General features: G+C 33.8%; 1 protein-coding gene across 1 annotated transcript; it reads left to right on the top strand.

The window, feature by feature from the left end:
* Nucleotides 1–259: 259 nt before the first annotated feature.
* Nucleotides 260–13032, top strand: LOC149769922 (uncharacterized). The gene is made up of 10 exons (XM_089949658.1): nt 260–617; nt 1027–1389; nt 1789–2094; nt 3654–3755; nt 4359–4460; nt 7064–7381; nt 8831–9220; nt 9782–9877; nt 10951–11619; nt 12360–13032. Exons 1-10 carry the CDS (start codon nt 557–559, stop codon nt 12527–12529), a joined length of 2577 nt encoding a protein of 858 aa, XP_089805784.1. The 5' UTR covers nt 260–556; the 3' UTR covers nt 12530–13032.
* The last annotated feature ends 2503 nt before the right edge of the window (nt 13033–15535 follow it).

Genomic DNA, 15535 nt, shown 5'->3' with positions numbered 1-15535 from the left:
CTCTCTCTCTCTCTCTCTCTCTCTCTCTCTCTCTCTCTCTCTCTCTGCATTGTCTATCCATCCTAAGCAAAACTACACGGATGCCTATCTTACCGGAAAGGAACATCGTTCTAAAACTGAAAATATGTGAGATATTCTCATATAGATCTACAACCCGGATGAGAATTTGATTTGATGATTCATTCATAGTCTGGTCAGTTAACTTTCTTCACACGCCACAATATTAAATAAGAAAGTGAAGAGAGCAAACTGCCAGACAGACACATCCCGTTGTACCGATAACAGAGATATTGGAAGTCGCCATCAGGAATTCTTTCATCAATCTTACTGCAGCCGAAGTTATCAATTCACTTCCAGTCCTCCTGACACTGCCTGCTTAGTACATGTTTCTGCTATATAGACTGTAACATCCATCCATCACGATGCTTTTCCTCATAGGCAGTGAACCAATAATAATAGTTTAGAGACTTTCAAGTACGATATAACACAGCAGACATCTTCTTGGTATTTTAAATACATTGTTAATATTCGAGTAGCCACATTTTGGTGCAAAATCATGGCTATTATCATCAGGATCTGCTTTGTTCTCATGTTGTTTGACATAGCTGATGCAAAAGGTAAGTAATTAAATGATCAAGTAGAATGTATCCAATGAGACTTACAAAGAAATATGGGACTCATAATAAAGTGGTAGTAAGACTTCATTATATCTGCTGAATTAAATGTAAAGGTATATAAGACATTAACAATGTCATTACGATATATAGTTAGATGGGGGGAGTTTTACTTATCATGACGCAATTGTGACAGGGAACCAATTTTATCTGGGGTCAGTAGAATTTTCCTGCTGATGAAGGCTGTTTCTTTTTGCGATAAATTAGGCTGATTAGTATATTTGAGCAGATAATAAAAGATCAATAAAATACAGAATTAATGCATGCAGATTCTTATTATGTCCAGCATATGCTTGCATATAAGACATCAATCACTACAAGATTTCAACAAATGAATAGCAATATATTTCAGACATTTCAGACATGTTTCAAAAGGTGCGTTTTGCTGATTGGAAACCCGAGATATTTGCTGAGGGAGAAGATGTGACTGTACGTATTGATGAGCTTCAAATTAATGGGTACCAAGTTTTAGAAATAAATTTCTCTGGCTTTACTAGTAAGCTACATATCAGTAATGTGGTGCTGTATGACCCAATGAAGAAACAATTTGACTCTCAATCTGTTAATAGAAATTACACTGGCCGAATAAGAAACATCAAGATGAACAAAGGTAGTCTCAGTTTTCTTCTACTACATGTCAGTTTTATGGACAGTGGATATTACACAGTGTTTGAAGATTCTCTGGAAAGAGGGAAGATGAGCATTCTTGTTCCACGTAAGTCTTCTTAGCATCTGACAATCGTGATTACAAGCATTGAAATTTCTTTGCTTAATTTCACTGTTATTTGTTAACTGTTGATTTACTAAATTATATAAATTTAGGTTTCTTTTGCTTTGGTTTCGTTGCTTTCATGGCATAACATTGCGATATGTTCATATTAATTTCATTATTGGAGCATTTTGTATACATGGGAAATGAACCAGATTAGTTAGTTATCATGATGATAATTCAATCACTCAGCTGTGGGAGAAAGACATAATCTAGTACAAAATAATGTGTACAGAGGTGAGCAGGTATTGAAAACATTTTGAAGGTTTACACTGATTGCTATTAAAACAAATATTCGGGTGAAGATGTTTGTTTTCTTAAAACACATTTTATTTGTATTTTTAGATCGCGTTCTACTTGGACATGACGTTGCACCTTTGAGTCTTCCGTTCATGTGTAATAAAACGAACATATCTTCGATTAAAATTGAGATGGTCAATCCGACGTATCATTATATTGTAATCTATGACGTGAAACAGGAAAACTGTACAGAATTTGGAGATCTGTATATAAATAGAATAGAAAGCTGTGCCTTGAATGTAAGCAGTTTCACATTCACCTTGAAAAAGGTATCATGGTTAGACAAGGGCACGTATGTTGCTTGGGATAACAAGAGGTTCCTTTTGGACTCAGTAGATCTCGACATTCAAGGTAAATTTGTCTTGCAAATTAAATGACTCAATTATTAACTCTTTAATCGAGGAATGTTACATAGTACTGGATTATATGATATATTTTCAATAAAAATTCTTGTGGTAAAATGTAAGTTTAGAAAGGGGATGGTCTTTGGACACTTACACGTTTTCATTATGTAAGCCTCCGTTGGCTTAGTAGCGCCCTCTTATCTGAAATATAAAGCATGTTTGTCGCCGGTACTGACTTATTGGACTTGATAACAAGGCGAAGTGCAATGCATTGGTGGTGGTGGTTGGGGGCGAGAATGTACAATAACTAGGACGTGAACTTGAACATACAACCTACGATAGGGATGCCACAAAAATGTTGCGAGAAACTGAGATTCTGTATTATCTCGTTCATGAAACATTGGAAGATACTTTGATTTGATTAGAAGTAGACCCATAGAGGGAATGAAAAATTTAGCGAATAGTCCTAAATGTTCTTTAATGCATGAAAAGTCAGTCAGGTAATCAAGAAATGAAAGTAAATGTTTAAATAACGTCAAAGGTTAATATTTCAAGGGTTTATTATGATTTTGTAATTATTAACGCATGCTTGATATTCGGGATATGAGGTCCACTGTTCTGAATGCGTCTTGAGCACGACTATTGGTTTTCAACGTTACTTCTTTCCAATATAAAGTCGATTGCTTTCAATTATGGAAGGGCTACCTGACCCGCATAATAAGTTATTTTATTTTGTGTTCTTTTCTGTTCTCTTTCAGGCTGATGGGATTGGTCAAATATATCTCACAAACCAGAGTCAAAATAATAAATATAATTAATGTGTGAATATTAAATATTGCTCTTAATGAAAACCCATTGATTATCATGATGGTTATGCCAATCACTCACAGTCAATCTCTCTCTCTCTCTCTCTCTCTCTCTCTCTCTCTCTCTCTCTCTCTCTCTCTCTCTCTCTCTCAGATTGTATAATGGAACTTTGAAAACAAAATGGTGTGACATATTTTCAGCTACCATGCCGATAAATTTATATTTTATTTCACGAACCAATATGTGTTTCAACACGTTCATTTTAATTGCGTTCTTTAAATTGATTACATGTCCGGTACACTTGCAATTAGTATGTGCAGTATCATGTTTTCGTTATGTCTGTACGTATATCAGTCGCTTATATCACATTGTCTCTTTATTCATTTGTCTACAGTAAGAAAAAAGAAATCCTGGATTTTCGAATTTTTTTACTTACTTTCATGACATTATCTCAGGTTAATGAGAATTGAATGAGTGAGTTGATGTATATATTTCGAATAAAGGGTTGGGTGTTACAGATATATGTTGTATCATTATTCGGTGTTAAATAAGTTGTATAATGCTAAGCAAGTTTGTATGCAGTATCCTAATTTGTTGAATTCCCTCATGATCAGCAAACGTATAGCTGGTTATGGAAGTGTTTCATTGCATAGCAAACGAGTTTATTTAAGACTGTGTACTTCATGATTCGGGTTAGAACGAATCTTTTGGGAATTCGTGTCTCACCTTCAGTTTGATTATCTCTTTTTTTTCACTTAGAAGGCACCAAATTTTCAAGCCCAGAAGCTTCAAAAGTATATATCACCTTACCCTCTATGGCAACGGAACCCGCTGATTCATCGAAGCTCGAAAAAGGACAGGGTAAGTGGCGAACACATGGATAGCATGATTCATACACCTGCTTTAGATGGTATGTCCCATAGCTTAAAACCTGCACATAACATCATGTGATAGAGGATTCACCACACTGAGGTAAAGTCAGAGTTTTAAATATTAAGTGCATTGATCAATTTAGCTATATATTCATTTGTCTACAGAAAGAACAAAGAAATCCTGGGTTTTCGAAATTTATTACTTACTTTCATGACATTATCTCAGGTCAATGAGAACTCAATGAGTGAGTTATATATATATATATATATATATATATATATATATATATATATATATATATATATATATATATATATATATATATATATATTACGAATAAAGGGTTGGGTGTACAGATATATGTTGTATTCAGTGTTAAATAGGTTGTATAATGCTAGGCAAGTTTGTATGCAGTATCCTAATTCGTTGAATTCCCTCATGATCAACAAACGTATGAGCTGGATATGGAAGTGTTTCATTGCATTGCAAACGAGTTTATTTAAGACTGTTTACTTCGTGACTCGAGTTAGAACGAATCTTTTGGGAATTCGTGTCTCACCTTCAGTTTGATTATCTTTTTTTTTCATTTAGAAGGCACCAAATTTTCAAGCCCAGAAGCTTCAAAAGTACATATCACCTTACCTTCTATGGCAACGGAACCCGCTGATTCATCGAAGGTCGAAAAAGGACAGGGTAAGTGGCGAACACATGCACAGCATGATTCATACACCTGCTTTAGATGGTATGTCCCATAGCTTAAAACCTGCACATAACATAATGTGATAGAGGATTCACCACACTGAGGTAAAGTCAGACTTTTAAATATTAAGTGCATTGATCATTTTAGCTATATATCAACATCTCTTAATAACGGATCAGTTTGTCTTACTCAAAGATTCAGAAAACAAAGGAAATGAAAAGCAATAAGATATTACACTATAATAGCCATTTTATCCTTCGAGTTAATTGAGTGATCGTGATTTCTGCTTCCCGGTGACAAACAATAAGCTAGTATATCGTAAGCAATGTGAATTATTCCCTTACACTTTAATGCACGGAATTAGTAGCATTGTACATAGATCTTTAATTCAGATGAAAATTTACATTACTTTTACGTTATGCTACATTTTCTATATTAGTATTGTACAGCTAGACAATAGAAAACGTCAAAAGTGCAACAGAAAAATATTATCGTTGTTAAAAATGGATGTAAAAAATAACAAATGTCAATAACATTATAATAAAGAGCATGATAAATATCATATATAACAGGCTTACTCACGGGAAATATCAATCATCTAGAATCATATTAAGATAATGATATTTATTACTTCCATTGATACTAATCCTAATATTGAATCTATTCTCGCAAACCAATATTAGCTATGTATTCTGTTGTTTATATATCAATGTCCGTAGTGAGGTTGTAACACGATGAAGCCGGGTTGGGACTGGATTAGTGAAGACACCGAAAGCAACTGCGTTAATAAGATGTTTTTTTATAAACGCAAATTAAATATGAACAAATCTGACACCATTATAAACAAAAAGATAAGGAAAATTATAAAATTCCTAACATGGAACTATCAACAACAAGTAACTCAACGAGAAAACTCAAAGATGAATTTAACGAATGCAATTTTAAACAAACGTGAATAACGTCCTATCACCGATCAACAAAAAAATTATATGATCAACACCCCAATATAAACAAGGTCTTATTAAACACCAAGGGTGACCAAAGCACGTAATTTGTGCACTTATCAATATAATACTCATTTATTCATCAATCTATCAACTCATCAATTTATCAATTGATTAAGCGATATTGGAATATGTATGAATTTATGAATCTATCGTTCATATAACGATATTGAAATGTGAGTTCATGTAATTTTTATCAGATAGCAATATTGAAAATAACAATAACATGGAACACGTAATATATATATATATATATATATATATATATATATATATATATATATATATATATATATATATATATATATATATATATATATATATATATATATATATATATATATATATATATATATATATATATATATATATATATATATATATATATATATATATATATAACTATCGTGGAGCCCATTTGACGTCCATGATGTATCTCCGGTTCCACCCGCTCTAGTCAATGGACAAATAACCCCAATGCATGTTCCACCCCTCCTTGTCTGTTGAATGATCCCTCAAGAGCCCTCACATTCAACACAGACCCGATGTTCGCGAAGCCTTGGTCCCTCACACTGAGAACACCAGTACACTCTTCCGAACCAACGTCACAAGACACAGCGTACACATCACAAGAAACCTCATAGAGTTCTGTGACTACACATCACCAAACCATATGTAAGGCAGCTAAAAGTATAACAACTAAACCGTGTAGTACATATGACAAGGTCAAGTACTTGTGCATTGATATATGTTGCGCATGCGCGCACATAAATTCGTTGCCCATTACATGAATCGTTCAATGCATGCAGCGTATAATTAAATTCAATCTGTCTGTTCAGTTACAACAAATAGCTAACTCGAACCAGACTATAGTATTTCTAATATCATGGCGGTGTATAACCTAGGTATTGACTCTCTGTAGAATTTAGAATAAATTCTAAAACATCTAATATATGAAACAATTCTGTCATATAAAACGAATAGTGATAAAGAATACAATCTTAAATTTCAATACCTCTACAGCTGAAGATTTGCTCCCGTAAAGAAGTAATCCTTCTGACAAAACTCGTCGTAGTGTAATTTGTTTATAGATAATTTGCTCTATATGTATACTAGCTGTGACAGATATGCGCAGCTAGGTACTTAGGTTTTCACTGCAGGCAATTTGCACATGCAGGTTGGATTGAGTTGCGTTCAGTATTCCGAAATAACTAGAGCCGAAAAATATAAACTACCCTCGGGTGACGCTGCACGCAGCAATGATACCCGAGTACATTTTTGATCAGATAAACATATTGATATAAACCATACACAATTCCGTGACAGAGGTACACAATGGAATTAAATTTGGACACGATCAAGTACAAAATACAAATGTATATAACAAATAAACTTTACGAAAAGCCAATAAATGATGCAAATTAAATTACACACAACAGCGTAGATAAATATATGTTATTTCAATCTTTGCCTTTACCTACCTACCTACCAACCTATTTACCTATTTCATTTGCCTGGAATGTCAATAAATCAATAGGAATACCTTTATTACAATGAAGCTGATTTCAGACAAGTATTACTTTTCCCTATAGATTCCAATCTGACGACACATGTTCAGGACGATAATGCCAATATGTGCATCGATGATCGTCAATTTGACGGAAACAGTAGTTTGGAGATGAGCTTCTCCGGTTACAGCAGTAAGCTACATGTCACAAATGTGATGCTAAGTGACCCAAAGAATGACCAACATGATGGAGGATCTATCAGTAGAAATTACACTGGTGAAATTCAAGAGATTGTGATAACCAAGGACAGTTTAAGTTTTCAGCTACTGAATGCAGCTTTTCAAAACATTAAAGAGTTTGAAAATTCCTGCGAGAAAAGAAATGCAAGTATTATTGTAAAACGTAAGTATTCATGTCGCCTTCTTTTAATAACAAGAAAATACAATTGTATATAGCTAGATGTACGGAGACATTTGTGTTGCAGTAAGTTTTATTTCTCACAGGACAGGTCAGAGCAACAGACAAATGCAGTACCCTTTAATTAATTGGCTAATCTACGTTCAGAGCATCTTTCTCTCTCTCTCTTTACATATATCATATATATATATATATATATATATATATATATATATATATATATATATATATATATATATATATATATATATAATATAGTTTTATAGTTTCAGAATAATTTGAAGTTCCTGAAAATGAAACAAAGAATCAAGAGTCAATAAACTAGTTTTGTCACTAGGGACAACATGGATTTATGACCCTCTTGGTGTCATTGTGCACTGGATTAAATGGAGTTTTGCAGTGTTTGAGACATTTTGATTAAGTGGAAATTTTCCCTGAATGTTCTCTTTTACAGTCTTGTACTAGTTCTCATATCAAGATTTTTAAAACAACGTTACAAACATATTTCGAATGACACCACCTTTCGAAAGAAAACAATTAATTTAATTTGATTTCAATTTAAAGCACTTTTAAGCTCCCAAGTATACTGTACTAAATAAGAATGCAGGCGCAGATGGATAATTTTATGGTTTGCCAGAAAAAATCTTTATGGTGGGAATCCCATGTGGACATGAATCTTTGAACAGTGTGAGAAGCGATAACAAGATTTACAATAAGTCCTCTGTTGTGACCATATTGGGTATTAAAGTGACATCGTTTGCATTTAGGACCAAAGAGTCATCATACAAAGCTTTAATTTGAAAACTCTGTCTCGAACAAAACATCATAAGAAACTCTTTTTGTGCAGCCTCCATTCTGATTTGGCCTTCCTTTAAAACGTATTAGCGGTGACAAGATGGTTTTTATGGCTGCCATGTTAGAGCAGCACTGTTTTCGTTTAGTATGAACGAGATGATTGCTTGTGTAAAGCTTCATTTCAATCCTCCAATAGTTTAAGAGGGGAGCAAACTTCACTTACGTACACAGGACGATATGCGACGGAGAGATGGAAGATGAAAGTCCTTCATATAAGCTTTTACAGTTTATGAATAGAGAAGCTAAATATAGGCATCGCTATTCTGAACGAGAGGGTTAATGGTTAAAGTCATATTATATATATTGATAATTGATCATGTAGTAGCTTATGGAAACGTGACAATCCTACAGAGGATGCTGGTTCTCGATGACAATTTCGACAACTGTATCCAGTAAAGCTTGTTACCAGCCGTTTTGGTACCCACTCCTGGATGGACCACATTATTTGGCAAGATTGGCTGGATGCTGGTACCTATGAACAGAAGGGCAATAAGATCCAGCAGGTTTAGGTGATTAGTTCTAAAATCAAATGTAATATTGTCCTTACTATAGACTGAATTTATTTAATTCCTTTTGCAGGAAGCAGATTAGTTCAACAAGGCGAAAAATTGGGGACACCTCCCTTCATGTATAACGAAACCGATATATCTTCGAATACAAACGATGTGATACAACCTTATGTTAGCTGTCCTGCGATAATTTATAATGTGACACAGGGAAGCTATACCCATGTTGCACAAAGCTACTCGGCTCGAATAAAAAGCTGTGTATTTTGCGGAAACAAAGTTTCGTTCATCTTTCAAGAAACATCGTGGTTAGAGAACGCCACATTTACTACCTGTGATGACAAAGGCTTTATTTTGCATTCGATATTTATCAATATTCAAGGTTCAAGCCTGGAAACTACAAAGGAGTATCACAATTTATCAATTGGGCCAAAGTCCACCCATGAATCATCAAGCTCCAATGGTAGGTAGGAACGAAATGCAAATTATGGAGTAGACTAATCTCGTTTTTTCCAAATTTGCAACTGAAATAAATCAATGTATAAAAAGGATCTGACCGATTACCTTGAATGTTCAGAAAATATATCGTACCGTTTAACTGCTTTTTATGTTCAGAAATGATAATATATCATCACGTCCATTCGTGGAACGTTTATTGTATGATAAAATGAGATTAAACTAATATATGTCTTCTCCCCAACTTGCGCTTTGTATATCCAATGCATGACATTTTATTTATTTTCCGGATGATTGTTTTTGGGGACAAGCATACGTTATAGGTAGAGATAAGTTTTGTTTCAGTAATTCTAAGTGCTTTTGCATATATAAGTATAACTATATCTGTGTCTTATATCTGCTTCTCTATATGTCTATAAAATATATGTCTATCGATCTATATACCTGTCTGGCTGTCTGTATGCACAAATATACGTGGGTAGTTACGTAGGCCTGTCGGCCTATTTCTTTCTCGATCTGTGTTAGTCTATTTCAAATACCTATTTATATTACATTTTGTGCTTTACAGAGAACTCAGGACGGCTTTTGATCTCTGCAGTAGTGGTTCTAGTTGTGGCAACTTGCATGGCGATATTTGCTTTCACCAAGCTTCGAAACAGGGGAGGTAATTCATATTTTGTAATGATGCAATTTTTAAAATTTTGATTATGTAAAAAAAAAAAAGAATCATTGATGTCCTTTTCAAAGCTGAGATATGTATCTAATTAATGCAAAATCCCTGTAATAATAGTATTTAGGTCTGGAGACTTTTGATCGCCTAGCGCCTAGCATATTTGCTAAGAATCTACTGAATACAAAAGAAAAACAGTTTAACACTAAATAATTAAAGCAGATTATATTCAATCGTATTAGAAAATAATAGCCTCAAATGGCTCACAGGTATCCAACAATTTTTATGTATTTAAAATACGTAATATTTAGACAAATAGAAAGAAAGAAAAACAACTTGAGATTTAAGCCATAACAAATGTTAAGTAATGGTTATGGTTGGAAATTGAAATTGAAATTATGTTGCAAACACTGTTTTTAATGAAATGTAAAATTGTCTATTGATACTACCTCAGTGTTGCATTTGAAGAAAACCGAGGATAATGTTTCGCGTAAATTTCCCTAATATCTATATTTCTTGGATGTAGTGCCTTTCTTTAATTTTCGCACACTTTTTCCAGCTCCAACGCCTGCAATGCTTTATTGCGGACAACCATCTTTCTTTTTTTACGAGACAATATAGGAAAAAATATGATTGACTGACTTAATAATTGATATGTGTTTAACGGCACATCATCACGTGATAGGTTATATCTTGTAGAGGGATAATAAATAAAGTGTCTTTCTATAAAGACAACGCGGCGACCGATCCGGTCTTGTCTTGGAATGATTCCGAGCACCACCTTTCTAGCTGCCGGCCCGGAACAACTGTGTCCCTCTGTAATACAAAGGAAACAAGAAAGAAAGTTAACGAAAGCATTTGTTTTGAACAAATTAAATAAAATATATCATCACATAGCAAAAGTGAGTACCACCAATGGTTCGGTTCTTACGGCCAAAATTTTAAGCTAAAAAATAATTCTTTTAAAACTGCAAACACAAATATGTAAAAGGTTGCATGAAAATTTATCAACTGTATTCATGTGATAAGTTTAAATATATGATTCTCCACATTCACGTACGTTTCAGCTAATGCAGTACCAGCTTCTGAGACAAATGATGCCACATACAGGAATAAGAGAAAACCGATTGCTAAAGGTTCACGAAATCTGTACCCAAACGTCAAGAAAGCAGATGCTTTTAAAGAATCAAGAATGTTTTCGGCGAGGAACCAGAATTCAGAAAATGTAACAGATATCGCAATCAATAAAGACCAGGCCAAAAGCAGACCAAAACATGTACACAGATTATCAATAACGAATTCGACAGAAAGCATCGCCGAACCTTGGTTTGAATACGATTACGTGGTTCAGCATACTTTTATGACTTTACGGCCACCAGCACCGGACCCTGTTGTAACCAGAACGACCAAGGAAGATGTTGCAATTGCGGAATCCATATCTTGGTATAAAATAGTAAACGAAAGATCATCATCAACAGTGTTTCTATCAACGTCATATGCGAATGCCAACATAAAGAGAGCTAGAGGTAGTCATTGCATAGTGTCATGCTCAGAGCAAGGAAGCAGAAAATTTATCAACGATTTAGCTCCTCCAGGTTATTTCGACTTAGAAGATATTCAAGCAACGAGCAATATGACATCATCATGTTGCTTATCATATGACGGAGGTCGAAATACGGGGAACGCCGAGAACTCCAGTGTGTTAGCTACAAGACCAGAATTTTTGGAGCTTCCAGGTAGAATAATATATATTATATCATTTCTTTACACTAACATTGTATTACTTTATGAACTTATAAATGTATCCTTTTGTTCCATACAAGTTAGAAGAAAATACTTCAGCCGTAAAGTTAAATGTAATAATGAAGAAAAGAAAAAAATGCCGATTGAGCAAGACACTAATAAATTTTCTAAAACGAAGAAAATCTGTAGAGAAACTAAATGGTACTTTCAACTAATTTTCTGTGTTGTGCCATCCTCACCCCATTCATTCTCGTGCGTCTTTTATAATTTTATTTTCTACATCTACTCAAACACATGTTGGCCATATATCATATTTGCACCATGGATTAATTGTATCTTGATGCAGATCTACCACCGTATAAGGCTGCTGAGTAAAAAAAACTTTAAATGGCCTTTCTTAAATTACGAAGGATACTTCACATAATTTAATAATTTCAAGAACTCATCCTTCTACTAGCGAAAATGGCACGCTCAAAAACTTTTGCTTATATCTGCTAGGCTGATTTCAGCAAGGGAGGTGACTGCTGCTAAGTTGTGTCGTATTGTTTTGTTAAATGCAATATTATCTTCCCTTTTGTGCTTATTATATACAAGAAATATAATTTTTGTCACTAAATATTATCCATTTAATCAATAGTTTCGACAGAAGAAAATATGAAAACGTTTCCACATCTGCAATTTTGTATTTTCATTCTTGAAGTTTCTTCACAATTGTTTTACTTTGCTTAAGCAGACTCGGAAAGCCGACATGTTGCCCAGTTCTTCAACTATGAGAATCCACGAAGTTATTATGACCATTCTCCTGCCACGGGTAGAAAACATAGAAGGAGCCAGTCATTTGGCGAAATGATGGATATCGCCAGCTTCCGATGGGCTAGGAGGAAATGTTTCGATTCCATATAGGAACTCAGTGTATCATCGTTACGAGAAAAAATAAGTGAAAAGAAAAACGGATGGAAAAGGAAAAAGGATTTAAATAGCCAATGATTGTTTCGGACACTTAAAGACCGAGTCTTTGTACTATTAGATCGTGTACAAAGAGTGCTTGTTTAGTGTCGATGGATTAGAATGAAAGAGCGAATGTGGCAAAGGAAGAGAATGAGAGAAGAGAAGAGAAGATAAAGAAACTTCGACATTGGATGAGCAAATACATTTGTGTACACACTTGGATAAAATTGCATAGTTTCGGGTATGGATGGACGAATTAAGTGCTTCCTCAAAATGTTAATTGCCCCTGGAAGTTTAGCATGATAATTGTGGGAAATTTCCTTTTACTTTATGATGTGCGTGTCATCCAAACATATTTTTAAAATGTCACTCATATCTAGTATGTAACTGGATTTTATTCAGTTTTCAAGTTTTAAATGTTGTATATTTGACTGTAAAATAAAATTATTCAAAACACACGCATATTTGTATGAGCTGCCAATTGAAAACTTCTCTTGTGCTACCTTAACGGGTGAATTGCTCCTCGCTTCTCATTTTACTGCAAAGTCAGTAAATTGAAACGAGATCGATGTATCCAACTTCTAACCTCAAATAATAATGGATATATTGTGAGACATGCTTCAGAAATATTTATAACCCTCATGATATAAACATAATAAATTTCAAAGCAAATTTCAATTTCGCCAAAAATGACCGTAATTATTGGTCAAAGATAATTGTTTCATGTCGCAGAAAGTGGAACATTGAATTTTATTCCCGAATAAACTTGTTCCCATTATGAGCGAAATTATTTTACAAGTGTAGGAAACAGTTCTTTAGACAGTAAAAATATTACATAAGTAGTGATCAGTATTTAGTTAAAAGTTTGCTAGTCTCAAAGAAAATTAGTCTGGAACGCATATTAACTTATCTTTTCTGCCAACATTTAGACAAAAGTAAAATAGTTAAGCTCTTAATGTATTTAATAATTTTCTGAGGGAAGTAAAACTTTTTTCCATCTAGGAAATTAAACTTTCTAATTTACTATACCCTTCGAGAACTAAACTTGGTACTTTATTTATATATATGAAGCCTTCTGCAGGTTGATAGTATAATATTTCAGTAACATATGTTTATAACGTATGTCTCGCAGAGAATGATACTTGATGAAGGTTCTCCCTCTCTCATTTTAGGCGTTCTGCAGAAATAAGTTATCTGAACTTGGTTGCAAAGTGTAATAATGAAAGATATTGCTCTGTTAGTATAAGACTGGTTCTTATTATTAAAATCAAACGAAACGTCTTCAGCAAGTCGGAGGACAGTCAAGGGTGACTATTATTGGTAATATATATAATATATCACTCGGCCAAGTTCGATACGCAGCAACTACAAGGATTGTTGACAGCACATTACAGCGTCCTGTTTTCCTCCTGGTGGTTCATTGCGCTCCATTGGAAAGCCAATTGAAAGCATGCGGTGGAATAGTCGAAGGAAATTAATATGAGTTCGTATGAGAAGTTTTGTCATACAATTGATGAGAAATTGATTATACATCTGGGTCTTAATAATCGGTGACATAAGATAAATTAGATTTTAAGAAAGAGCTTAACATGGCTTGATAGGACATAAAAGGTGCCTTCTAAGGATTGTTAATTCGATTTACATATATATTCACAACGATTAATGGTGAAGGAGAACAGAAAGAATAGATGTGACAGATTATATAAGATTTGTTGCTTGCTTTCCTGTCTATAAACGTCTGTTTGCTGAGATGTTCATAAACATTTATGACGTTAAAACGTTTCTACTTATGTTCTTTAAAGTGTCAAAGGATACGTATTACTCTGTATATAACATCTCATCACATCTGTCTTTTTCTGAAGACTCTGGTGTAAGGCAAATGTATGCTTCGTAGTTGCTAGAAAACGCTGTAAAATTGTATATAAACGGTAATTGTTTGCACCTTACAGATAAATCTTACATTTTGTCATGATCAAAATGCGCATAAACCCCGGATCTGTGAAGAACATTAGAAAGTTCTTCAACTTGAGCACTGTAAAACGTTATATAAGCTTTTCGTTGCTAAGACAATCAAACAAATCTTACCATTTTCTTCACAATGATTTACATTTGATTTTATTAGTGCATTGTTTAACACGTGATGACAGTTTTATTTGATGTAATATGTTGCGACATTGATTGTTTTTGAGTCTGTTTTTGTAACGCTAGGTTTAAGGCAATGAGAGCACCCTGTTGAGATGATGATTTAGTTCATTATCATAAGCTTACCTTTTACTCTTTCAGGCTCTACTATTCACTCCGATAGTTTCTTTCACGTACCTTCGTCTCATTTAGGTGAAAGTTTCATATGAACAGTTTGTATCTGAGTTTATTATCTTCTCAATACCAATGAATTGATCACAGAATTCATTTAACAGTCTATTCTGAGTTGTATACTTATATATCCTGCAATACACATGTATGTCTTTCTATGTACAATTTCCTGCTTTTATATCTATTGTAAATGTCCCAAACACAAAACTATAAAAAAGAAACAAATAAATTAAAATGAAAGGATAAAAATCAATATATAGAATTATTAGGTAAAACAGCAAAAAGCAATTTAGTGCTACATCAAACAGTACAATAAATAAAATAAAGAGTTATATTCTTGTAAACATTGTGATATCCTTCGAGATTGAGGTGCTGAAAGAAGCTGAGGGTTTCATTAAATTAGTTTTTTTTTTTATATCACAAACATTAAATAACATGCATTACTTCAGAACATTAGACACTTTAACTAATGCAAGGGGTTAGTTCGCAAGCCCTTTACATTGAATTTACATGTGTATGATATTCGTCAAAGAATATATATTCTTGAAAAAATGTAAATTATTCCTTAAGTTTTAAAACACAAACGAAAAGCTGTTTAAGCCATTGTCACATATGGGGCCTCGAGTGGCCAAGTGGTCTAAAGCGCTG

Source organism: Sinohyriopsis cumingii, unplaced genomic scaffold (assembly GCF_028554795.1).
Source record: "Sinohyriopsis cumingii isolate HCF-2022 unplaced genomic scaffold, ASM2855479v2 utg003021l, whole genome shotgun sequence".
Classification (NCBI taxonomy): domain Eukaryota; kingdom Metazoa; phylum Mollusca; class Bivalvia; order Unionida; family Unionidae; genus Sinohyriopsis; species Sinohyriopsis cumingii.
Note: the sequence above shows the minus strand (reverse complement) of the source record. Positions and strands in the feature narration are given on the sequence as shown.